Source organism: Nicotiana sylvestris, chromosome 5, assembly GCF_000393655.2.
Source record: "Nicotiana sylvestris chromosome 5, ASM39365v2, whole genome shotgun sequence".
Taxonomy (NCBI): Eukaryota; Viridiplantae; Streptophyta; class Magnoliopsida; order Solanales; family Solanaceae; genus Nicotiana; species Nicotiana sylvestris.
The window spans coordinates 103,439,638-103,464,226 of record NC_091061.1 but is presented as its reverse complement, the minus strand read 5'-3'; the positions used below and the strand labels follow the sequence as shown (position 1 = coordinate 103,464,226).

General features: G+C 36.3%; 2 protein-coding genes across 3 annotated transcripts; both read right to left on the bottom strand.

Moving 5' to 3' along the window:
* Positions 1-2,138: 2,138 nt before the first annotated feature.
* On the bottom strand, positions 2,139-11,234 carry LOC104240736 (DNA glycosylase/AP lyase ROS1-like). Its single transcript, XM_070146658.1, has 24 exons — positions 11,214-11,234; positions 10,098-10,180; positions 9,299-9,352; positions 9,179-9,232; positions 7,997-8,379; positions 7,774-7,892; positions 7,580-7,686; positions 7,112-7,468; positions 6,172-6,262; positions 5,564-6,041; positions 5,412-5,491; positions 5,025-5,109; positions 4,846-4,937; positions 4,693-4,761; positions 4,541-4,577; positions 4,375-4,457; positions 3,857-4,282; positions 3,645-3,681; positions 3,499-3,556; positions 3,163-3,338; positions 3,008-3,073; positions 2,751-2,865; positions 2,626-2,664; positions 2,139-2,427 (listed from the first exon to the last, which is right to left on the bottom strand). The coding sequence occupies exons 2-24, from the start codon at positions 10,174-10,176 to the stop codon at positions 2,300-2,302; spliced, it is 3,213 nt and encodes a 1,070-aa protein (XP_070002759.1). The 5' UTR covers positions 10,177-10,180; positions 11,214-11,234; the 3' UTR covers positions 2,139-2,299.
* Positions 11,235-14,162: 2,928 nt separating this feature from the next.
* LOC104240735 (F-box/LRR-repeat protein 14) lies at positions 14,163-17,057 on the bottom strand. Of its 2 annotated transcripts, none has more exons than XM_009795606.2 (2): positions 16,837-17,057; positions 14,163-15,823 (listed from the first exon to the last, which is right to left on the bottom strand). In XM_009795606.2, exon 2 carries the CDS (start codon positions 15,777-15,779, stop codon positions 14,376-14,378), a length of 1,404 nt encoding a protein of 467 aa, XP_009793908.1. In that variant the 5' UTR covers positions 15,780-15,823; positions 16,837-17,057; the 3' UTR covers positions 14,163-14,375. The 2 variants fall into 2 exon arrangements, with proteins under 2 accessions (XP_009793908.1, XP_009793909.1); XM_009795607.2 differs by lacking the exon at positions 16,837-17,057 and adding an exon at positions 16,658-16,816.
* Between the last annotated feature and the right edge of the window lie 7,532 nt (positions 17,058-24,589).

Here is a 24,589-nt window from a genome sequence, read left to right as displayed (position 1 = left end):
GATGAAGCATAGATGCATTCAAGCAATACAAAAATGAAATTGAAACGCAATTTAAAAAGAAAATTAAAATGATATGAAGCAATAGGGGCGGTGAATACGAATCTTCTTTTGAACAAACATATTTAGAATATGGCATTATTCTTCAACAAAAACTTCCCTTACACGCCCCGATCCAATGAAATTGCAGAAAGAAAGAATTGAGTATTCAAGAAAATGATGAATGTTTTGTTGAGAAGTTCGGTTTACCCCAGAAGCTGTGGGGGAAAGCTATCCTTACATCTAATCGAATATTATATCAAATCTCTCATAGTAAAACTCACTTTATTCTATATGAGAAATGGAAAGGAAGAAATCCCAAGTCGAGTTACTTCAAAGTGTGGGGCAAAAGAGCAGATTCCTAAACCCAAATAGGTGAAAATAAGACAAAAGATAATTGAATGTATGCTAAAAATCGCAAGGCACATCGACTTCTTATAAAGCATAAATTCCTCGCATTCATGTTAATAGGGTAATGGAATCAAATAGTATTGAATTTTTTAAAAATATATATCCGCATGAAAGAGAATGTGAGTCAAATGGTGTAAGATCTAAACGGCATCGGGAAAGAATGAAAGAAGGTTTGGACTTCTATAAATTGAGAATCTTTCCTTCTCATTTAGTAGTTTGAACTTGTATAAATTGAGGATTATTCTTTTGAACTTGTATAAATTGAGGATTATTCTTTCTCATTTAGTAGTATCTATAATGTAGCCGTAAAAGGTTTGAGAGCTTATTTAGGTGGAGAATTTGAACGCATGTGTTAGCCTACCACTTGTGTGTGCCTCTTTCTAAGGATATTCTCTCGATATTTTGTACTCTCTTTTATATAGTGGATTGCTCATCTTCGCATACGTTAATTTTTGATATATTTCTCTTTTATTATCTGATTTATCGTCGTTAAAGGTATTGGAAAAATTATTTGATAACTCAAAAAAAAATATTCAAATTGATGTCTAGGTTCATTCTTTTGATATTATGTTAATGAGCCTTTATTATAATAATATTTTAAATATATCTGTAACTGAAAATTAGTTAATTTTGAATATAATAATTTAACTAACCTTAAATGGCTATCATTATGGCTATCAAAAATACTTTGACTTTTGATGATAAGAAATTTGTTGTTTGATAACGTTTTTAGCTTAATGCATTTAAAGTCATGTAACGTATGTTTCTTAACTTTGAAAACGTTTTTGTCATTAACTTCAATATGCAATATTTTATTCTTGAAAATCAGATATCCATTAGTTTTTGGACTATATATAGTTTTGTGTTTTCATATTCTAAGGTAGTGAAAAAACAAAGTAAAACTTTTCTATTATCTTGTTGGGTTATCTTTGTTAAATTTTGTTGTTTCTGCTCCTAGTTTATATTAGAAGAGCTTGTTGAATCCTGGGGGATACGCCTAATTTTATTTATCACGGTATAGACGAAATATCCTTAAGGACAGTGTCCTTGACACGCCTCAAGCTAAACTTTTATTCTCCATAACCATCTAATATTTTCCAACAAAAGATATGCTTTATTAGTTTTCGCATGACACCTGATTATTTCGTTCCTAACAAGATTAATGTAATGCCCCGCACGAATCTAACTCTTGGGTCCAAGAGAGGGGTAGACGAAAAGGTTGTGGAGTCTAAATCAACTTGTTACTCATGCTAACATAAAGCTGAAATATCTTTCAAATATATATTTTCTTTTCTTTCTTCTCTTTTCTTATAAAGCATTTTTCTATTTCTTAATTTAATGTTTTACTTCTTCTTTTCTATTTTTCGAAATCATTTCTTTTTCTTTTTGTTTTTATTTTTTGAGTTGCGAAGAGGTAAGCTTGTGAACTTTATTTGACCGTTAGGCATCAGTAAGTCATTCATAACCAAGAGAAGAGGTTGGGTGAGCTAAGAATGCAGAAGTTGATACAAACCTCTTTACCTTCATTAATCAAGCTAATAGGTTCCTGATACTATATATATGACTAAACAAAAAATATATATACATAGATAACCATTCAGTCAGTACATGCAAATGAATAGGAAACAAGATGGATTTGGTATTGTGGTCAAATGTTGGGTAAAGATAGGACTCTGGGTAGGGGGCATTACTGTAAACATATCATTCATACATCATTGTCCAATCCATTGTTGTTATATCTGAAAGATGGATTTGAAACAAAAAACGTGGTGATCATATTTTCAAAGAATGGTTTGTTCCAACAGTCTAGACAAAAGCACAATGTTTAATAAGATGGTGGTGTCACACAATTTTATTCTCCTGAAGACCTTTTTCCTTCACCCTTCAATTTTCCTGCTTTGCTTATTGGACGATGAAGGTCAAGGGGAAGAGGTCCAGGTTTTCGTGTTTTTCGGTTAAATCCTCTCAGACATACATATCCTGCAACACTAAGAAAACTCAGTGAAATATATATATATATCTTTTTAGGTTGTATGAAGGAACATAACATTGATTTACATAGATTTTACACACGATCATGTTTAGATACATAGGTACCATTAGTTCTGACCTTGTTCGTGTACGAATGTTGAATAATGAAAAAGACATTGTTTATTTATGAAAGAAATCACTTCATACCTCTCCAAAAGCAATTTTGTACTTGTTCTGTTGACATCCCTGATTTCACATAAGACATTTTGTAAGACTAAGTTTCCAATGTATGGATGCCATTTTTTACGATTTAACAGCTCTTGTGTCTCTACCTCTAAATATTGCTCTAATGGAGGTGCCGCAATATAGGGTCCTTCTCCGCAAATTCCATATCCATGCCCTCGGAACATCAATTGGCTCTTTAGTGGATTCTTCATCTGCAAAAACCTGCGCCAATCACTTTATTATTTCACGATGAAATCAACTTAAATGTGACATGTATGGTAGTGGTTGCATGAATGAGCATATTATTTACCACAATATGACTCTATATTATCATGAGATTAAGAAGGAGAGGGGGAAAGTTCACCTCATTTACTTGGAAGTATGTCCCGTTGAGCGGAAATCTTCCTCTGTTTGCTGTTCGACACGGAATCTGAAGATGGTCTTATGAGTTACGTTTTAATAGATAAATAAATGCCAAACCGTGGGGATAGTAATAATTAAGTGCTAAGTTTATCTCACCAGAAGTGTCCCACGAACTGTCTCGATATTGTCTCCTGGTTCGTTATTTAACACAGCGACCTTGTTTTGAGTTTCAGTGGAATTGCAGGATCCACACTTCTCGACTTTGTTTAGAGTTTCATTGGAATTACAGGATTCACACTTCTCTTTTGGAGGTTCTGCAGAAGCGGCATTTCCTGTACCAAAGTAGATCACGTGCTATTAACTATAGGGTTCTTGAATTATAAGTGTGAGGTCAATGTGCTTTTCCTGCATAGACCTCATTTCTTACAATTTTATGGAAACTTAGTTCATTCACGTAATCCCCAATATCATAACTTTTCAGGAAGCAATGACCTGGTATCCTTATTGCTAGTAGATATGGGCAGGGGTCTTCTGGTTCTCGTTTCTCTAGCTGCATTTAAATGCTGAATTTAGTCAAAACTTAACCAAATCACAAGGCATGCTTACAATCGTTCTTTCGTGTCGGTAACTTAACTTACCCCTTCTAAAAGTGGATGTGAATCTGGAAGCTCATAGCTGCAGCACATAGAAAAAAAAGTTAACGAGAATCTTAGTTAAACACTTCAGCATTTGCGTAGAATTCTGGAAACCACATCCTCTTCATTACATATTTTGCTTACAGTGTCACATAGCTTTCCCAAGTAAGGTAAATCAAATGGCGAAAATTAATGAAAACTTATTACATACTTACACTTGGTGCTCCGTCCTTAACCGACTTGTATTCTTCCATTTAGGCAAAGGGATAGATGCAGCTTCTTGAGAGGCAATGACCAAAGCCTTAGACAAATCAGTGTCCCTTATCGAGAGATCAGTCTCATCTATGTAACGTGATATATTTTCCATGAATGCCTTGCCATCAAATGTAATTCTAGGTATGTCATCGGTGTATTGATCTTCAATTTCTGTTTCTCCAATACATTCAAGTGCTGGATAGGTAATAAGCTCATTCCCGTGATCTCCAATCAAATGTTCTGAACTTGAGGCTTCCCCTAACAAAGGAACAACTGCTGTTTGATTGAGAACAGAAGTACCGTCGGCCACACTTTCTACAGGTGCTAAAGCAGTATCTGTATTCTCAAAGCTCCTTTCCCCTGGTTCCGGCAGGCAGACTCTTGCACTGCAATTGATGTTCAAAAAATATTTAGAAGCATCAATGATAGGGAGATATAATGTATGGTTAATAATCAAGGCAATGCGGAAAGAGCAAACCTTGTAAAAGCACTTGCAAAGTGTTTACACTCTGCTTTCATCGGACATGCATTACAATTTGGGCTTGATTTTGTACAGAATACCTGTAAGGAGCCAGATTACAGTCCCAAAGTCCTATACGTTAAAGAAAATAGAAAACCATAATTTAAGATTAATGACAGTTAACCTTTCCGAAGGTAATCATCTGATGATGAAATTCATACCTGCAAGCAATCACAAAGGAATACAGAATGATTTTCACTAATATTTCTGCTGGAATAAATCAGCCATTTTATATTTTTATGTCTAAAGATGAGCTTTTTGCATGTCGATCCTTACAATGTTAAATAATCAAGTGTGCATAACCGTGGCCAGAGATACTTGTGAACATCTTTCACATTCGGGTACCTAAAGCATGACATATCAGGAACAAGGAGAAAAACTTACAATATGAAACTTTGACAGCTCCAATTGCTAAATCCAAATTCTTACATTTTTAAAAGATGCATCTCTTGTCCTCTTGGAAGTGGTTGAATAGGTACCCAACCCAGCCGCACGAGTACTCGTCCTACATTCGTATCAACCTTATCAAATAATAAAGGGGGTTAATGATAAAAAGCTTTCAGACCCACATTAACAGGTGTTTGCACACATTTATAATATAAACTTACAGGGAAGGCTTGGTGCTGGAGAGCGAGCAATCTTATGCATTCTACACTTTTCAGTCCCAAACCATAAATGCTCAGAAAGTATTCTCTGTAACAAACAGAGCTCTATCATCAACTTCTTGAAGTACACTTTCAAAGCTCAATAAACTTCTGCATTGCCCAGAGGCCGGGCTAGGATTTTGAGTTTATGGGTTCTAGATTTCAGAAACGGCAGTTTACTGGATTCTGGATAAATTATTTATAAATATTAAATGAATTTTTTAACCAAAAATACAGACTCTGAGCCAAAGCTAGTGGTTCTGCCGAACCCGTATACAGGCTTGTGGCTCCGCCCTGGCATTGCCTATCTAGGTTTTGTCGATTTCATATAAAAGAAGGTGCAGAAATTACTTTGCCTTTTCTGATTGAACTTCACGTAGCCATTCTAGGTCTACTTTCCCTTGTTCCAGCATCAGGCGGTTGATAAAATTCTGTATGAAGTGAGCATTTTAGTTTCATGCCTTAAAAGAAGTGCATGCTGACTGTTTACAACATTGTTTTACCTTAATTCTTAGTGCAAGTTTTTTGTCCATTCCCCTCAGCATGATAGCTCTCGATATCTCATCCACTGTTGCTGCACGAACTGCATGCCAATCTACCGTATCTAAGGTGTTATCACTTCTCTCTTTGGGATTAACAAAGGCAGATGACTTCAGTATGTTATCCCATTTAATGGCTACACTTTTCAAGTCTTCATTTTTCCTTCTTAAAACTGGTTCAGCTTGTTGATCTCCTATCTCCTCTTTTTTCCTCTTCCACCGATTCAATATTTTTATCCGGTTTAGCCACTGTCTCAAAGTATTAGCACTTCCTTTTGATGATTTCTCCAGCTTGATCTTTGCTTTTGCATTATGGGATTGACATGATAAAATATTTTCAGTAGCTTTTTCTGACATCAGTCCACTTTCTACTTTCGTTGTAACATTTTCAGCAGAGGTTGAATTATAAGGATATTCAGCAGCAAGGGACATGAAAGCAGAGCTGCAAATGCATCAGCACAGACAATTAAAGAGAATACTATTCAGATTTTCTCTCCTTTTTTTTTGTGGAAAAATGGACACAATAAGAATTCATTGTGGAAAGTTCATTGTGAACTACAAAATTAATTTACCTTGACAAGTTGTCGGCCACATTTTGAGCCAGAAATACCCCAGCCACAGAATCTACAATTGAACCTTTCCACTGTGAGAATTGTCTATCACCTGTAAAATATATAAGCTGCACCCAGTTATGTCTTCCTGTACCTAATTTTGACACCGACTACACATTCTCTTTATATGATGATGAGAGAGAAGTGGAAAACCTTCTTTAGGATAATATGAAATACTCCAGTTGTGAATACCATTTTTTAACATCTAAAAGTTTCCATTTCCCATGTTCTTATCATGTTTTCTTTATAGGTTAACACTAGAAGTCAGAAAAGATTACAATCAAAGCCATAGTGTGACTCTCGCCAACAGAAATTACCCTGTAACATGGGCGGAGCTAGGGGGCATAAGGAGGTTCATCCACACCCTTAAGGTTAAAGATAATTGTTATGTATAAATAGTATATTTTGAATCCCATTAGTGAAAATTCTGGTTCCGCCGCTGCCCTGAAACATCTGAATTTGTATCCATATCATGTGATGCATAAGCTCGCATTTTGATACTTCAAAAGGTGGAGCCGTTAATGAATAATGAGTATAGTGTTTTCATCTTAGGTGATAGTGTTTAGCTTTGGCGATGTTTTGAGACAAGCATTTCATCAAGTTGCACTTTACAAACAGTTAGCAGCAGTTTTTCTGCTTGAATTTGGCCTGCTAAAGTGAATTTTTAATAATGTTAGAGTTATCTGCTGGCAATGCTGCAGCTCCACTTTACAGACATGTGCAGTTCATAAAATTTCCGATGATGATTCTGAATTCTAGACTTGAAATTTCTGGGAAAAAATAAAGGCTATGGCTTCATTTATGCTGAACAAATTTTTATTGGATTGGATTATCACATCTTGATACCGTGATTAATAAAAAAAGAATCATAGAATTTTAAAATAGAAGCTTAATCTGATACCTTGGATAAGATGCATGCGAGAAACAAATGATGCCACCCGTCCGCGGAACAATTGCCTCTCTGTTTCCCACGTTTTATTACACTTATCAGATTCGGCTGATTCACAGCCTTCATCTTCCGGTTTTTCCATCAGCAATTTCCACTCTCGTATTGTCTCCTCATCAAGGACTACTTTTGTTCTTAAGATCATTTTGTCTGTGTAACTAGGTGTTTCATTGATTGGGACAAGTGCATCTTGCTGTGTGTGATGTATTTGAGAATTCTTACTATGTTTCACTATCGCTCTACTTTCACTGCGAGGTACTTGAAGCTTTGGTTTCTTGAGAATTGAAAGGCTGGTTTGGCTGTCCTCTATACCTATAAAAAATTACATCAAAAGGAAAATATCATTGCTTGTTAAATGGCATGCCACACATATTATGAATCCAAGGAAGTTGTATAACCACGGAAAACCACCGTCTTCATTACCCTTCATAGTACATATTGATGATTTCCGCTTCTTGTTCCAGCTTTCTTGAAAGAATGGGCGAACTTTTATGCACTTGTTATGTCTCTGATTCTTCTTCTTAAATCTTCTGTGGTACACCTGCAATGAATAGTAGTAGCATACCTGGGGTTAGAAACAAAGGAGGCGACAGTGAAACAACATTTGTAGTAATAACAGTTGAAGAAGTAGAAGGCAAGCTTTTGCCTGGAGAGGCTTGTTATGCCCCTGAAAGAATGGCTGAACTTTTATGCATTTATTGTGTCTCTGATTCTTCTCATATCTTCTATGGTAAACCTGCAACGGATAATTAGTAGAACTCTTAGGATCAGAAACAGAATAGATTATAGTGAAACAACATTTGCAGGATTGACAGTGAAGAAATAAGGGAAAAGTTTTGCCTGGAAATTCTTGGAAGGAACCGATGATGGACCAAGCTTCTTTGAGGAGCTTGGATCCCCCGAAAAAGTTTGACTGCATGGGAAACTATCAGCAGTTTGGATCGCATAAACAGGGCTATTAACAGCTTCAGCAACTAGATCATCTTTCTCAATATTCCCAGAATCAAAACCCAAAGCTCGCTTACAGGATCTTTCCAAAGTTTCTTCATCTCCCAATAACTCTTCTCTTACTCTTTCGGTAGCACATTTCGGTGTCTCAGGGCTAAAGGTCTTAACAAGATTATCTTCAAGCAATACTTTTGGCTTGTAATTCTTAGTTTCGGCTCTTTTCCCCAGTGTCTTGTTAAATTTCAAGCCTCCGTATTCGTCTTTTTCTTCATCGTCTGCTAAAACATAATTTGGTAATATTCTGGAAAGTGGCATCAATTCTAAATCTCCAATAGAAACAATTATAGATATCACATGGAACAAGCTCAATCTTGAGATAATTATCAAGCACAAAAATAGTTGACTTGGTTTATTAAGTAAATATGAATGGGACATGGTTATTGAGAAATCACAAAACCATGAATATATCTTTTGTGTGTTCTATACTAACAAAGGACTTCTTATGCTTCCCACGAATCCATTTTATGTGCATGACAGAAGATAAAGTACTGCATGCATGACCTTCACCTAAAGTATTTTGTCCCAAAATGTAAAATTGGATGTTGAAGTTAAAACAGATTTAAGTGTAGTATTGCGTGGACAAAGCATCCCGCAATAGGTAAAATAGGGTCGAGGGGAAGGGCCATACCCCAGGGGGTGCGATGTAGACAGTCTACCCCTAGGTAAAATAGGAGTTGTAAAATAACCACAACTATAACTATGTAACGTTTCTTGAATTCAATCAAATTTTTCCTGATCCCTATAGTCTGCCATAAAGCAGACCACACATATGCATAGTCCACTAGAATTCACCTTTGTAACAAGTATGTAAAAAGCATAAAACTTTTTGCAAATTTTCAAAAATATGGAGGCATTTTAACTTGAACTTTCCTTGTCTGAATCTTTCCTTTCTTTGATCAAAGCAAAATATAGTTTTAATAAAAAGGGAGCAATCGTATAAATCGAGTTGATTTATCCCCATAGTGCAAAACTTGTCCCACTCTTCAACTAACAATGTGCAATTGAATTCATTACCTGCTCCCATGCTAAACCTTTGGTTTATTTTCCTTGGACGAAGAGAATATTTATCTGTCCAAAAAAAATGCTTTCAGCTGAGTGATCCCAAAACTACAAAAATTTTATTAGATTAATCACCTGCTCCCGAGCTAAATATCTCCTTTTTTTTCCTTGGTCGAAGCGAATAATTATCTGTGGAAAAAAGACCCCTTAGTATATAGATGAAATCCCATAATACAACAATAAGCCCAAATGCATGAATTTAGAGACTACAACTCTACAACCAATCAAGAGTATGATATACATTATTTTTAGGCCTTAGATAATCCAGTCACTTAAGAATTGCTGAATTCATCAATTTACCGCTCATTTTGTGCTCAATACTCATCATTTTATGGTAAAGAATTTTCCAGGAAAGGATATTGCAACTCAACAGAAATTTATTCGATGCATATGATTTGTAACTTCATAAATGTGAACAGTAATAGTGGTATTGCATGTATACTATGATGATATGTCTAATCTTTGAATTGAATAATATAAGTCCATAGTTAAGTACTAGTAGCTACTAACAACAACAACAATATACTCGGTGAGGTTTGGGGAGGGTAGAATGTCCGCAGACCTTACTCCTACCTTTGCTTGTGTTAGGTAGAGAGATTGTTGCTAGGTAGAGAGATTGTTGCTGGTACACCCTTGGATACAACAACAACATACCCAATATTATCCCACACTGTGGGATCTGAGGAGGGTAGACACTTACCCCATAGAGAGGTTGTAGGTTGTTTTCAATAGACCCTCGACTCAGAAAAGCATAAGCATCACATTAAACCACATTAATGAAAATATAGACAAGAAGGGACAGTACCAAAAAGCCATATAAAAGAGGCTAGTATGAAAATACTTCTACTATAGTAGAAGTAATAAATATGCTTACTGTGGGAGTCAGCCTCCAGCCTTACTGGGGTGTTGGTTACCCAAGTGCTATCTCCCCTTGAACCCTTTACTATTTGCATCTTTCTGTGAGTTTTAAAGAGAAAAAAGGAAGAAGCAGAGGAATTAGAAATGATTGACAGGACCAAAAGAAAGCATATATTGTGCATGCAATATAAACATGAGAAACAATGTTTGTATCCACAATATTTGGCCATAAAAAACATGCATGCATGAGACAATTCAAGTGAAGTAGAAAAGAAAAATACCCCCAAACTGCAGAAGAATTTACTGTTTACTGAGTCTTGAATACAGAGTGTTCTTAACCAAAGTGGGAAAAGAGATGAATAGAACTTGAAGATAACAAAATCCAACGTATATATAGTCTTGAGTGTTTGGTTTTCAATCTATTGCCACGTGTAATTACTACCCACCCAACTAAACAAAGTGAATGAAACTATCAAATTTTCAATCAATGCCACATGTTCTAGTTGCTTATTTGAACAGAACATTCAACCAGAGGTAACTTTAGTTTTTCTTTTCATTTGTCACTTTTTTAAAGAAAAAAAGGTTCAAATTTGTCCATCTACTATTTAAAATTAGTTAATTTTATGTGTAGTTACACTTTTGATCCTTTCATATTCTTACCATTAATAAATCATTTCGTTTTACACTTGCATTAACGAAACTCCATCGTGAAATGTGTGACTTCACCTATCCAATTTTATCGGCAGAAAAAGTTCAATTTTACCTCTCCACTTCTAACTATGAAATTACCCTCAAGTCGAAGCTCCATTAAAGATCAAGGTCAATCAAGACTTTCTCCTAACAATGGAGAAATATTAAACTAAAAGTTTGACAAAGTTAAAATTGCTCAATTTTGAACAGAATAAAGGTAAATGCAATCACTTCTGTTTTCACGGTTTTCAACATTTTCCACTCGAACTTTTTTTCCATTTTTATAGGCTCCACCTACTCCGTATATTGCCTATATATTCTTGAACAGAGCTATATTTCTCAGTAGCAATATCATCATGAAGGTGACAATCATCTGCTCTGTCAATTAACAGCAATGCGCATCACAGGAAAAAAGAATCTATTGTCAAACACAGAAACGTACACATTAAGATCAAAGCTTGAATAGAAAATCTCCTTTGGCGTATTCTGCTACAGAAAATACTATCCCAAATTTCATGAATATATCAACTGTCCATAAACAAGAAACAATGCTCATCCCGTCCCTTATTTTCAATTGCCCAATGTTGTATGCTGATATAAAGAACATACAGATCGAATGCGACCTCATGAAACATATCATTACAACATCAAGCATACAAAGCATCAGCTAAATACACTGGTTGTTGAAGAGGGACCAGCAATCTGCAGAGGACCTTTGCTCCAATCAACAATCTCACTGCAGTGTCCACCTCAAACTCCATCAACCAGCTTGACCATTCACGGGAGTTGGGTTTTCAGTAATAATCATATTCTTTTACTGGCAACTGCTTTCAGCCTATGCCGTTCAGCCCTAGAGCCTATGACTTGTCCCAAGATAAATGCTGTTATGGTAAATTCCATGGCTGTTTTCGGCAGCAACACGGATTTCCTGAGCATTACAATGAATGGTACAGCTGCATGTACGGCTTCAAACAATGTTCGCGAAAATATTTCAGTGTGTCTCTATATGCATAAAGGAATATTTGCATCCATGCCTATAACATCAATCACTAAGATTTTTGCAGGTAGAGGAAATGAATCATATTGAAATAGAATGCTATTTCATATTGACTCTCCTTGCCCAACCAAATGATAATATTAACTTCCTATATTTTTCATCTAGCAGCAACAATCAACAGTTGCATAACACCATAGCTGTATACATCAGTAGGAAGACTCAAATGGCCATCTATTTGAGTGCTAACATATGATATTTCCAAGCACTTGATTCTATAGATCCGAATCATGAGACCTTGGCTACAAATCCTTCTCCTACCAACATGTTTCTTGGTTTTATGTCACGAAGTATTAACAGTTGCTTTGATTCTGTTATGCAGCTTCTGTGGGATAGCAAGGGGAACATGTATCAAAATTGTCTTGTCATCTTCAATTGATCAGCCATAGAGGCACTGAAACTTACCTTTAGCAGCTCCATTGGCTATCATCATTCTCTTCCTCCATGTTAAGCACTTTCCTTTCCCCCTACAAAACTTAGTACAGTACCATAAGCCTGAAGCATGGAACTCATCGATAATGTAGCGAAGCAAAGAAACATTTATAACATACTAATAAACCAGAATCTTTCTTAGAAGAATGCAAAGACATCTAAATATACACTTGTCGGCATAAACTTCATTCACAAAACATATATTTCCTTCCTTAGGAATCTGAATGTAAGAAGGAATGTTATATCTTTTTCTAACTGGAAAGATGCAACATTGGTCCAACAAATATCAATGCAAAGAAATAGCAAGGCATAATTGGAATAAGTCTATATCATCTTATGTTAGTCAAGTGAGCAAACCTTTATGATTCTTAACCACCAATTCAAGGAAATTGAAGTATAGTTACTTCAGACATTCTTTATACTACAGACCTCTCTATAACAGCATCCTTATATAACAACACTTCGCTATTAAAGCTAAAAAATTTCGGAACCAACTTTCATAACATATGTTATGTTATAATATATGTTCTGTGTAATAGCACTTCGCTATAACAACCAAAAATATCCGGAACAAACGAGACTTCCCTATATAATAAAACTTCGCTATAAAAGCCAAGATTTTTCGGAACCAACTTTCATGTTGTGTTATAATATATGTTCTCAGTAATAGCACTTTGCTATAACAACCAAAAATATCCAGAACAAACGAGGCTGTTATAGAGAGGTTTGACTGTACTATAAATGAGCCAGTTCATTTAACCATTTATGCTAAAGAAACAGACACCATAAATCTTCAAGCAACATATACTCTTGCAGTAAAGAGGCACCCAAACCACAGTTGCTATTTTTTTTGTTTTTGTAGTGTTATGCCAGCGGCGAAAGAAGCTTTCCAATCCCCCTTCCCGTCATTATTATTTCCAGAAGAGCATCAAGGAATCATCAAAGAACGACTCCTTAACACAAAGCATTTATATGACTGATAACACTGTAAGAGAAATCAAGCAATTCTAGAAAATAGAACGATTCCAAGGTTTAGACCACTACAAAATTTGCAAGATCCAACATTGAAACCAGAGGCACAAAATCTGCAAGTTTAGTATCAGTCAATCAAGCTTAAGGACCCCCACTCACACACAAAGTAGAAAAGACATTCTCCTTGCTTCATCATATATATCGGGCAGCCAAAGAATACCCTTACCTTACCAGCGCAAAACTGTTTGTTATCCTAGATTGCATAGCAGCACTTCAGGTACAACGGAATACAAATGAAAGATGAACACAAAGACTGACAAGAGCGGAGAGCATCCTGAAAGCCAGAAGACAGTTTTACAAGTTGGGGGTGGGGGTTTCCTCTGCACTACAGCAATTTCCCTAGAATAATCCAGGGGTGTCCAGTGTTTAGAATCAGCTTTAGCAAGGGGAATCTCAAGTTCTGTAGGCACAACTTCATTTAGTCAAAACAAAAAACCATTTTGACCGAAAAGGCACATCCAAATGAATGGGAAACAAGTGCCATTAGATGGAGTTGGAATCTATGCAGTAAAATGTTGGGTAAAGAGGACACTGAATGGGAAAAATTAGTTAAATCATGTAAATATTTCATCCATATATCCATTGTTCTTACCATGTATATATAAAAGATGGGATTGAATGAATGAATTGTTTATCTAATATTATCTTTCCTTTCTTTTCCAGCCATGTAATGAATCTATTAGCAATCAACTAATCCAAAAATAGGTTGATACTGATCAAAAGAAAAATCTAAAAACAGGTTGATAATCATCTGAAAGCAACTTTCATCATTAATGCTCATTCTGGAAACTCTTGCCATTATCAATTTCATACCAAACATGCTATAGGATGAGCACAAGTAGGGCACCCTCAATATGCAACAAGATACACAAATAATAGTAGAAAGTAGTGACAAGCTGCTTCACAGGGAATGGTACAGACCACAGATTAACATTTATTATGCAACATGTGGACAAATCGAACTTCGTGATGCAGATTACAGAATAGTTATGGAACAAAATGAAACTAGTGACTGTACAAAAGGTCGAACAGACACAATAACCTAACCTGTACAACATCTGGAAAAATATTTACAAATGGGAAAACTTAGTACATCCATGACAAATCTTGTTTGAAGGAGACTGACTTTGCAGCTCCTTGAACACCCCTTTCTGATATCTGTGGACAATCCTCCACAACCAACAACTCTAACTTGTAAGATCCGACAAGAGGCTTTAACCCATCATCAGTCGCTCCCAAACACTTCCTCAGCCGTAATATACACAATTGAGGAATTTGGCCAGCAAGCTGCAGGCCCTCATCTGTGATCTCTTGGCACCTCACAAGTTCCAAGATTTGGAGATATTGTGCCGAACAAAGAGCTTGCATTCCAACATCATTAAAAGAATACACATGGTCAAGAGCAAGTTCTCTTATTGGACACATTTGTATTAACATTAGTATTCCATTTAATGTAAAGGACGAAAATGAGGGGAACTCCCCGTCAGAGAAAGACAACCTAACTGTATCAAGCAGAGAGCAGTTCTGCGCCACTGCCTTTAGACTTTCATCTGTTAACTGCAACGGATTGTTTTGTAGAAGAGGAAGGGAGAAGTCTGATGGAACCCGGAGAGAGATTGATTGAAGGTTGCTTGATTTCTGGGCCAAACATACTATGTCACAGTCCCTCACCCCAACACACATGTCTAAGTGAATCTTTTCCAAATTCTTGCACTTGCCTATAACACATGCAAGCCCTCTCCCAGGGCTGATAACGCAGTTCACTAAGCTAAGTTCAAGCATGTTCTCACATGGGATCCATTGCTTTTGCCACCGATCAACTGCCAAACGGTCATAAAGCTTCATGTATCTATAGTTGGCATCAACCTCAAATTGCAGTCTCTTCAATTTTCTCCAAGTAGACCCTAGCTTAATCAAATCACCTTCTCCAATCACCCTACAATTTTTGATGCAAAGATCTTCAAGAATTTCATGGTTTCCAAGATATTCTAGCCACTCCATACTACTGACATTAAGACACCGAATCAGGTGAAGCACAGTGAGGCCTTTGCAGCCCACAACGAGAGACAGGATGCCACAACCAGTAATTCTGGGGGCAAAGTTCAACTTCAAGGAAGCAAGTTTCGAGCATGAAGCCAAGTAACTCAGACCAGCATCCGTAATGAAAGTACAATAACTCAACATGAGGTCTTTGAGTGAAGGGCAATGACTTGAAAGAATGAGAAGGCCGTGATCATCCAACTGCTTCCCTAACTTGGACATCCAACCAGAGTAGATAATTTCCACTTTCTCCAAGTTATAGAATCTGTTGCATAGAGCAGTTAACGCATCAGAGGCAGGATGTAAACCACATCCCACGCGGATAGATGTTCTCAGCCCATTAGCCAATTTGTGGAAGCGTTTGCAAGTTAGGGATACAGAACTCCTATCAGTGGTTCTCTTAATCCTTCCCAAAATATCCAAGAGTAATTCATCTGGTAAATTATTCATCTGGAGTCTGGACTAGACTTCTTTTTCATCAATCTAGTAACAACCTAAAATGCATAAAACATATTTTTACCAAAGATAGGAAGGAAACAAAAAACTCAACCTACAAAATTAAAGAAAGAGATCCAAAAGGGGACCCCCCCCCCCCCAAATACATCTCTCTCTTGAATCATAGTACACTATTAGACACTAATTAACTTCATCAATAGGCAGATATGAATTGAACCAACAAAAAAGGAGCACAAAACAGTGATGAATATAGCATATAGTCAACGGGTTCAACTGGACCCGATATATGTATATACACTAAGTGTTAAACAACATTATTTCTAATGTGCAATGGTTTCAATGTTAAAAATCCAAAGGTTGAACTTGTTAAATCCTGGAGCAAAATGTTTTAAAGTCCCTGTTATCCAGAGTAAAAAAAAGGGAACCCCTCTTCATTGCGTAGTGGGAAAAAAATGCAGGGAATCAACCGGCTAGTTTCAGACCATAACATCAAACTTTTCCGAGCTAATTCAAGCAAAAAGGATGGAGAAGTACTAAATTCTGAAATCCAGATAAGATACCATATAATAAGACATCAAAATCCATTAAAAGACACGAACAAAATGGTTAAAACTAAGAATAAACAAAAAAAATTAAACCAATTAACATCATGAAGAGAGAGAGAGAGAGAGAATAAGATTAACTTAACTAATTAAAAGAAAGCAAAATTCTAAGTCCTTACTATTCCAAAAAAAGAAAAAGAAAAAACCCTTTCCATTACAACAGCAAAACAATCAAGCATCAATCAAATATTCAAATTACTACGTGGTAATTCACGCAAAAAAATAAGAAAATTACCAACTTATTTAAAATCAGATCAGATATATTATAACCTGAGCGATAATAATGAAGAGGTCAAATGGAGTGAATTTTCGATTGATTGGATGGAATTGAATTTAAAAAAAAAAACATAAATATTAATCGCATTTTCATGAGATAATGAATTCGGAAAACATATCTATATACATAATGAGGCAAAAAACATTAAATTGAATATATTCAGGCTTCATACCGCAGAGTTTTTGCCGAGTGATTCTGACGGTTCTTTTTTGGTCGCTATCTGAAATGGATATATGATACTATTACTTTGAGGATTCCAAAATATCTCCAGTTTACTGTCTTACTTCACCGAGTTCTCCACGAGTCTTTTTTTAAAAAAAAAATATAAATCTAGAGTTCTCACAAAAATTATAATGAAATCGATCTAAACTTCTAATGGATCTCTAGCATTTGTGATTTAGGGGGCGTAAGGACGTAATAGGCAAAATTTGATTTTTACTTTTATATATTATGTTTTCCTATCGATACATTCCAAAAGGTTTAGTGGTCAATGATTTCAAAAGGTCATTGGTTCAATTCCTACGAACTACAATCTCATTAATTTTTTTAACTTAATCCTTTTTTGACCCCCTACCAAAAGCCTTGCTTCCGCCATTGATCCGTTTGTAAATCACGTGTAATTATGAAGGTGTTTAATTATATATTCTAGTTAGTATAGTAATTACAACAATTTATTTATTTGCTATAAGTTAATTATAATATAATTCTTAGTGTCATGATTGAATGAAACATTATAGTAATTTATATCGTTTGATATTCTTTATTTTAAATAAAAAATTAATTATAAAAAATAAATAATTCTTTTAGACAAACTTATAAATATTTTTTAATATGCGACAAATATATGTGTATACAAGAAGGGGAAGAGGTCCAAAATTGTCCCTCTACTATGGTATATTGTTTGTTTTTGGCATCCGTTATACTTTTCGTCCATATGTATCCCTACCTTTAACAAAGTTTGTAAAATTGCCCCTAACCCTAACGTCCCTCCACTGTGGCAGCTAACCCCTCTAATATTTTGTCCATGTCAGCAGCCAAGTCAGTAGGTCCTCAAATATATTGTCATGTCAGCATTAGAAGTAATTTAATCCTCAAATAAATTATGTTTCTTTATGAAAATTAGAAAAAGATTAAAAAAACAAAATAAAAAGGAAAAGATCCCCTGCCCTACCTACCTCTAACCTCTCCCCACGATAAACCCAGTTCACCTACGCCTTTCATCAGTAATTTTGTTTTCTAACTATTAATTAATCCCCTCGCCAGCTTTATTCTTCACCTTATTTCGTGGAAAATTGAGACTAAGAGTGTTTAATCCGGTCAGATTTTAGAAAATCTCAGGTATTAATTGGTTGAAAAGTCTCATTCTGAAAAGATGAATTAATCTTCTTTTTGTTCTTTTTCTTGTTGGCTGGTTCGTATTTACTTTACCACCATTGAAGTCCTTCTGTTGATGAGAGTTTTTCGGCGAGGTGTAGCGGTCGGCGGAGTGAGTTTTCTTTTTCTTCCCCCGCCTTCATGATTTTATGCAACCAAGTTTCTCTTGAGTTCTGAATTTTTAGGAAAGAAAAGTGAAAGCAATAAAGATTATTTTCGACAAGCTCGCCGGAGAGGAAGGAAATTAATAACAGTGGCTATGGCATTAGAGAAGTAGAAGAAGTGATGTTGAGAAAAGAAGAAAGAGAAAAGCAAAAGAAAAAAGGAAAATTGCCTCTAACCCTACGGTAAATTTTCTAATTTAATAAATGCAATAACTACTTTGAGAGAACAAAGGGGCGGCGCGCTTCTTCCTCTTCTCTGTCAGTGATTGTCGTCGCCAGATTTGGTCATCGGCTGGCCGGCGGATCTTCATACCAGGTGCTCGTCCATCTTTCATACGCTCAACCGCTCTTCCACTTTATTTTCGTTCATCCGGCCATGCTGCCAGAATCTGGTGACTGTCACCACGCTTTCACTAGAGTTACCTTGCCGGAAATAAAAGAAAATGGTCGTCCTTTGCGATGTGGTTTGATTTTGTTCATTGGAAGTATATAAATCCGGCAGATCTATACTAAAAATTTCTCCGAATTTCAGATCTACACCACCACCGGCCAGGCCCGGTGGTGAACAATTCGTCAGCGACCATATTTTGTCATCATTTCATTCTTATGTTTCTTTTGCAAGCAAATCTGAAATCTGAAAATCTCCGGTGACTTACAAATTTTCAGCGATACTACTGTCTCTTGTTATTGTCAAAAAAAATGCTATAACCAAGATATTATTAAAAGTGATGATATGGACTCCACCTTGGCATTTTATTTGGTGGGACCTGCTGACTTGGCTGCTGATATGGACAAAATATTAGAGGGATCAACTGCCACAGTAGAGAGACGTTAGGGTTAGGGACAATTTTACAAACTTTGTTAACGGTAGGGATAGATTTGGACGAAAAGTATAATGGATGGCAGAAGTAAATAATATACCACAGTAGAGGGGCAATTTTGGACCTTTTCCCAACAAGAAATATCAAAAATAAGAAAAGAAATCATTTAAGAAGTCATTCCATAAGTATATCGTGTAACCACCACTAATTCTTTGCATCCTCCCCACCCCACCCCACCCCCAACGAATTGGAGAGTTAATTGCTTCCCTCAATGCAAATTATCTAATTACATCCGGTTACATTCAAAGGCAATTACAAAGTGGCCTTCCAAACATGCCCTTACATTTAACCCTTGGTATCTGTCGCTTTCACACTCAAAAAATAGAAGAGCAATCATTCTCCCGAAGTTAGGGGGTCATTTTGCTTAATTTCTTAGACATGCTTTTCTCAAGCGATACCTCCACCATTATCTTTCGTCTTAAATGTGACTCTACAACTACCAGTTTTCCTCCATGATTTTTTTTGTCGGATTTGGAAGTCACATAGAAGGGTGTAATCGAACCTTTTTTATTGCTCAAGGTATATATTTGGGTATTTTTATTGTTAAGAACAAATTCAAAATATTACAGATGATATATAACCAATTGGATAATATAGGGGGAATTCAAATTTTTTGCTTATATATGTGGCATCACTATGGAAAATGTCAGATTCAAGGTAAACATTCATTAAAAGTGTTTACCCTAAAATTATGTAACAATTAAATTTTTATGTGGTTTAAAGGATATGTGGTTTAATTAAACACAAATGATTAAGAACTACATATAAATAAATTAAAGACGAAATAAATTATCAAACCAATCGCGACGTTATGGCCAAGCCTGATCTTAGATTGAAAAACAACCTCGCCCTCGATTGGGCCCTCGATTTGAACCAGTTATGAATGAAGAACAATACAAGTGAGCAAAATTCTTAATAGTAGCTTAGAGAATAAAAATAAACTTTTATTGCCTTTGAATGCATGTTATATTATGTCAGAAGAAATGAAAAAACTCTCTTTTATATAGTAGGAGAGTTTCAATCCTAGTAGAAGTCTAAAAAAGGTAAAAATCTTCTTTTCCCGATAATTGTTGATCCACAATCGATACGAAGCGAGATTCGTGCCGTGATATCTGGTTGAGGGCGAACATTGCAGCCCTCTATCAGTCATGCATAACCGTCTAACGCATCTCCCGAGGTCTAGAAATCATACTCGGTCCGGGATGCGTCGCTTTACCACGTCCGATGTTGGACATATCGTTCATCCTTCCCGGATCGCGACGGGTCTCTGTCCCCGATAATAATGTCGAGGGTCCGTGTTCTCCTCTTCGTTCTCTCACAGGGGAATGGGGATAGACATTGCCCCCGATTTTACCCGTATATAGATAGTCCCCTCATTTTCCGGGGGGTAGATTTATCGAATCGACGGAAAACGAAAAGCAAATCCCTATTCCTTCTTTTGTATGTTATGACCGAGCTGTCGGGTCAACAGAACGTCCCATCAGTCACGTCATTATAACTTCGAGCACGTGTCAGCCGCTGGTTTACTGTTCTCGAATGTGAAACATCCTGTATTGATTGTTCTCTCCCTATAAAAACTCCGACTCTCCTTCACTTTCCCACTTTTCGATTCCAGAACTCTTTGATTTACCCTCGAATTCTCTATTTGCCTTCACCTCCTTCAAATATTCATACATTGCTTTTTAGACATTCATATCTTCATCCTTAGTCTTCATGCATTTTTTTTAATCTTTAACTCAGATATTCATATTTGCATCCCATCTTTAAATCTTTATATCTTTTCTTCATACCTTCATATTTTCCAGATCTCGATGGCAAAAACTTCCAAATCCGTGCCTCGGCAAACTGCTCCTTCATCTTCTAACCTGGCCGCGGACACCGAGGTAACCATCCCTGAGGTGACCCAAGAACAGTGGCAGATGTACATATCAAATTTGGGGGCTTAAGCACCCATTGAATTTGGCAAAGAATTTTTGTATTATATTAAAAATTTAACAAAATAAATATAATAAGTCAGTTAGCACCTAGGTAACAAAAAGTTTGATGGGTGCTTTGGTCTAGAGAAGGTGCTAGAAAGCTAAGAATTTTGGGTCGTGAGAGTTTGAACCTCACTTATAATAGGTCTTTTTTAGGAGGCATTTTCCTTATGTTATCAAGTTAATTTTTTTTGCCCCATTCAATTAGGTCTACTTTTTTGTTCTTTCACTAGCCATTGTCTTGATCCAATACTACTTATTTTTTCATTCTTTTACCTTTTTAAAAAAAAAAATTAACTTCATTTAATTCACTATAACAAATAAAGTAAATAAAAATATACTTAGAAAGGACTCCAAAAGTTCGTTTGAAGACGAAGTGGCCCTCTAGAATGGTAAAACCCGCCATTTTATTTCACGTTACTTGTCTTATCCATTACAATTTCGCAGCGTCTAATATTAAAATTATGAGTTTTTGCATTAATTTTTTTATCATCGTATTCAAATATTTGTGTACTTATGTAATGTGATTAGTAGTACTTTATGTCAAAAATGTTAAGCACCTACGAACCCAAAATCCTATATCTGCCATTGCCCAGGAGCCCCCTTGAAGAGCTTCGTACTCGGGGGTTGCTCTATCGGGAGCAACTTCAATATCGAGAAGGCCTCCTGTCAACAGGACTGAGGCAAGGGAGCATGGAGGTACATATGCTCCATCACTGAGGAAACACTACCTACAGTCCGGACAGATTGTAACCGGGAGGTTGAGGAGGTTCATCCTCCGACCCAACGATGATATCACTACTCACGTGGAAGGGTACTTAAGTGTTTACACTTAACCCTTCACGCTCGCCCCGGTGGACCCAATAGTCCTCGACTTCTGCAAAGGTATGAGGTCTACCTTGGGCAGATTCACCCATCCTTTTAGAGGATCGTAATCCTCCTCCGACACTTTGTAAATAACACCGAAGCTTCGTACTCGGGGGTTGCTCTATCGGGAGTGACTTCAACGTCGAGAAGGCCTCCAGTCAACAAGACCAAAGCATGGGAGCATGAAGGTACATATGCTTCGTCACTGAGGAAACACTACCTACAGTGCGACAGATTGTAAGTGGGAGGGTAATGAGGCGAGACGATATCACCACTCACGTGGAGGGGTAATTAAGTGTTTACACTTACCCATTCAAGCTCGCCCTAGTGGACCCCATAGTCCTGGACTTCTGCAAAAGGTACAAGGTCTTCCTTGGGCAGATTCACTCATCCTTTTGAAGGATCGTAATGCTCCTCCGACACTTTGTAAACAACATCGAAGCACCCCGATTCACCCTCGACCATCTGTTTTGTCTATACACTCCCTGAATCTTCCGAGGGGGGTTGATTAAGCTCATTCGCCAAGTGAGTCAGGCTCCATTCTCGAGCATCAATGAGGATCAGGATCAAGGTTGTGTTGATACCCAATTTTTTCCTATATATTTTTATATACAAAATACTTTCAAAATAGCATGTACATACATATATAAGCATGCCCAAAAGTTTTGGTATTTTTTCCTAAGTTTTAAGATTTTAAAATCAATTTATTGTCTATTTTTAGCAGTACAAAATCCAATAATTATTCCCAAGATTATCATTTTGGTGAATAACTTATTTTATTCTCATATTTACACCAAAATATAATTAAGGTGATTTTTGTATATTTTTTACAAATCTATTTGGTATTTTTAAGCTAAATTGCATGTAATTGCAATTATAGCCTATTTCACGATTAGTAGCATTTTAAAATTATAAAATTATTACCAGTATTGTTAAATTAATATTTATATAGTATTTGTTGGCTCAGTATTTTTAATTTACTTTTAAAATTATTATTACTATTTTTATAAAATAAAAAGGGAAATAGGCTATTTAACACTTAGCCCATTTCTATTTCAATTACAGCCCTTTCACCTTTCAATTTTGGCCCTCAATTTGACCCAATTCCGCCCCCAAATTAAACCAGCCCAATCCCCAAATTACCCGACCCCTGACCCGATTAAAAAAACCCACTCGGCTCCCCTTTGATCCAGGTCGTTGATCATTTTGATCAACGGCCGTAATTCACCCTTTCCTTTTTAATTTCCAAACCCCCTTTGACTTAATTCATTTCACCTGAGACGCCGCTAACCTGACTTGGTTCATTCGAACTAAGCCTGTAATGTTGATTTTACTGGCTATCTGATTGATTCCCTTTCCTTTTTCTTTACAAACCAAGTACAATGGACTTTTGCCTTAAATAAACTCTATGTATTTACCCTTTTTATGCTACTGTGAAAATTTTTTAATCAAATTTCTTTCCTCAATTGTATTCTACCCGTTTGAAATCAAATCCCTTTAACTGAAGGAAGATCATATGAGACTGATTTCAAAGTTATTTCCTTACCTTTCTTACTCGTTTTCTGCACTATAAAAGGGACTATCCTTCTACACTTTTGACACCACTTCGAGTTCAATACCTCAAACTTTTAGATCAATACTTTCAACTAACTTACACACTTTATTGCTTTGAGTTCAATACTCTTACAACATTCTGCTCTTTTCTGGGATCTTTTGGAACTTTTGCTTGCAACTTGGCTTTTTCAAGACTACTTTTACTTGTTTGTTTTCCTTGAAACTGGTATGTTGTAATTTAGCTTTCCTGCCTTACCCCTATGTGTTTATTTACAGTTTTCTACAATCCTTTTTACTTTGTTGTTCATGATTAATGTTAACTATGTGTGTTCTTTCCTTGCATCTGTTTTCTGTTATGAATCCCTACCCCTATTCCCTTCCATGTGTTTGAGTTAAGGTTCATGGCCTGGCAGTATCCAAATTACTGCCCAGGTTCAAACCTGATCCTTAATGGATCCTAACTCCCAATTTTGGATGACAAGCTGGTTAGGGGTGTGCCAGCATTCCCAATTGCTGGGCATGACCACCAGCTTGCCACGGCTTTCCCTGATCCCCCCCTATGCACTTACATTTACTCTTAGACTCTTAAGTTCTACCCCACTCCCCTCTTATGAGCCTTGCTTTGGGACCTTGAGTTCCCTCTAAACTTGGACATCTAAGGGTTGGCCCTTCCACACTACACTATGATCTTAATTCTGCAATGTGTTTGGGGTGTAAGCACTGTCCGGAGCCCCTTTGAGATTCTTAGGAACTTTGACACATCCCAAGTATGAGAAAGGATTTTGGAAATCCGATCCTGGAAGTTGGTTTATCTCATATTGTTGGACTTTGAGTCTGAATTAGGCTGTTCGGTTGTAGCTGGAACTTCTGATGTAATTTTTTACCTTTATTTTCTGAGTTTTTCGGGTCTGTAATAATTTGTAATAACTATTGGGGATAGCTAGTGGAAAGGGATAGGATGAATGTATGCAAAGGGGTAGATAACTTGCCTATAGGATTTTCTAATTCATGTATTCACATAAACATCATGCCTATAGGTTACTTATAAATTTTTGCATCTTAGAAATTATGCCTATAAGTTCTGCATTTCTGCATATAGAAATCCTGTA

Coding starts and splice junctions, on each gene's coding strand:
- LOC104240736 (XM_070146658.1), bottom strand. CDS start 10,176: ATGCAAATAGTAAAGGGTTCAAGGGGAGATAGCACTTGGGTAACCAAC. Junction 7,469..7,579: donor ATCAATATGTACTATGAAGG/GTAATGAAGACG, acceptor AATTTTTTATAG/GTATAGAGGACAGCCAAACC. Junction 4,762..4,845: donor GAGATGCATCTTTTAAAAAT/GTAAGAATTTGG, acceptor GTCATGCTTTAG/GTACCCGAATGTGAAAGATG.
- LOC104240735 (XM_009795606.2), bottom strand. CDS start 15,779: ATGAATAATTTACCAGATGAATTACTCTTGGATATTTTGGGAAGGATT.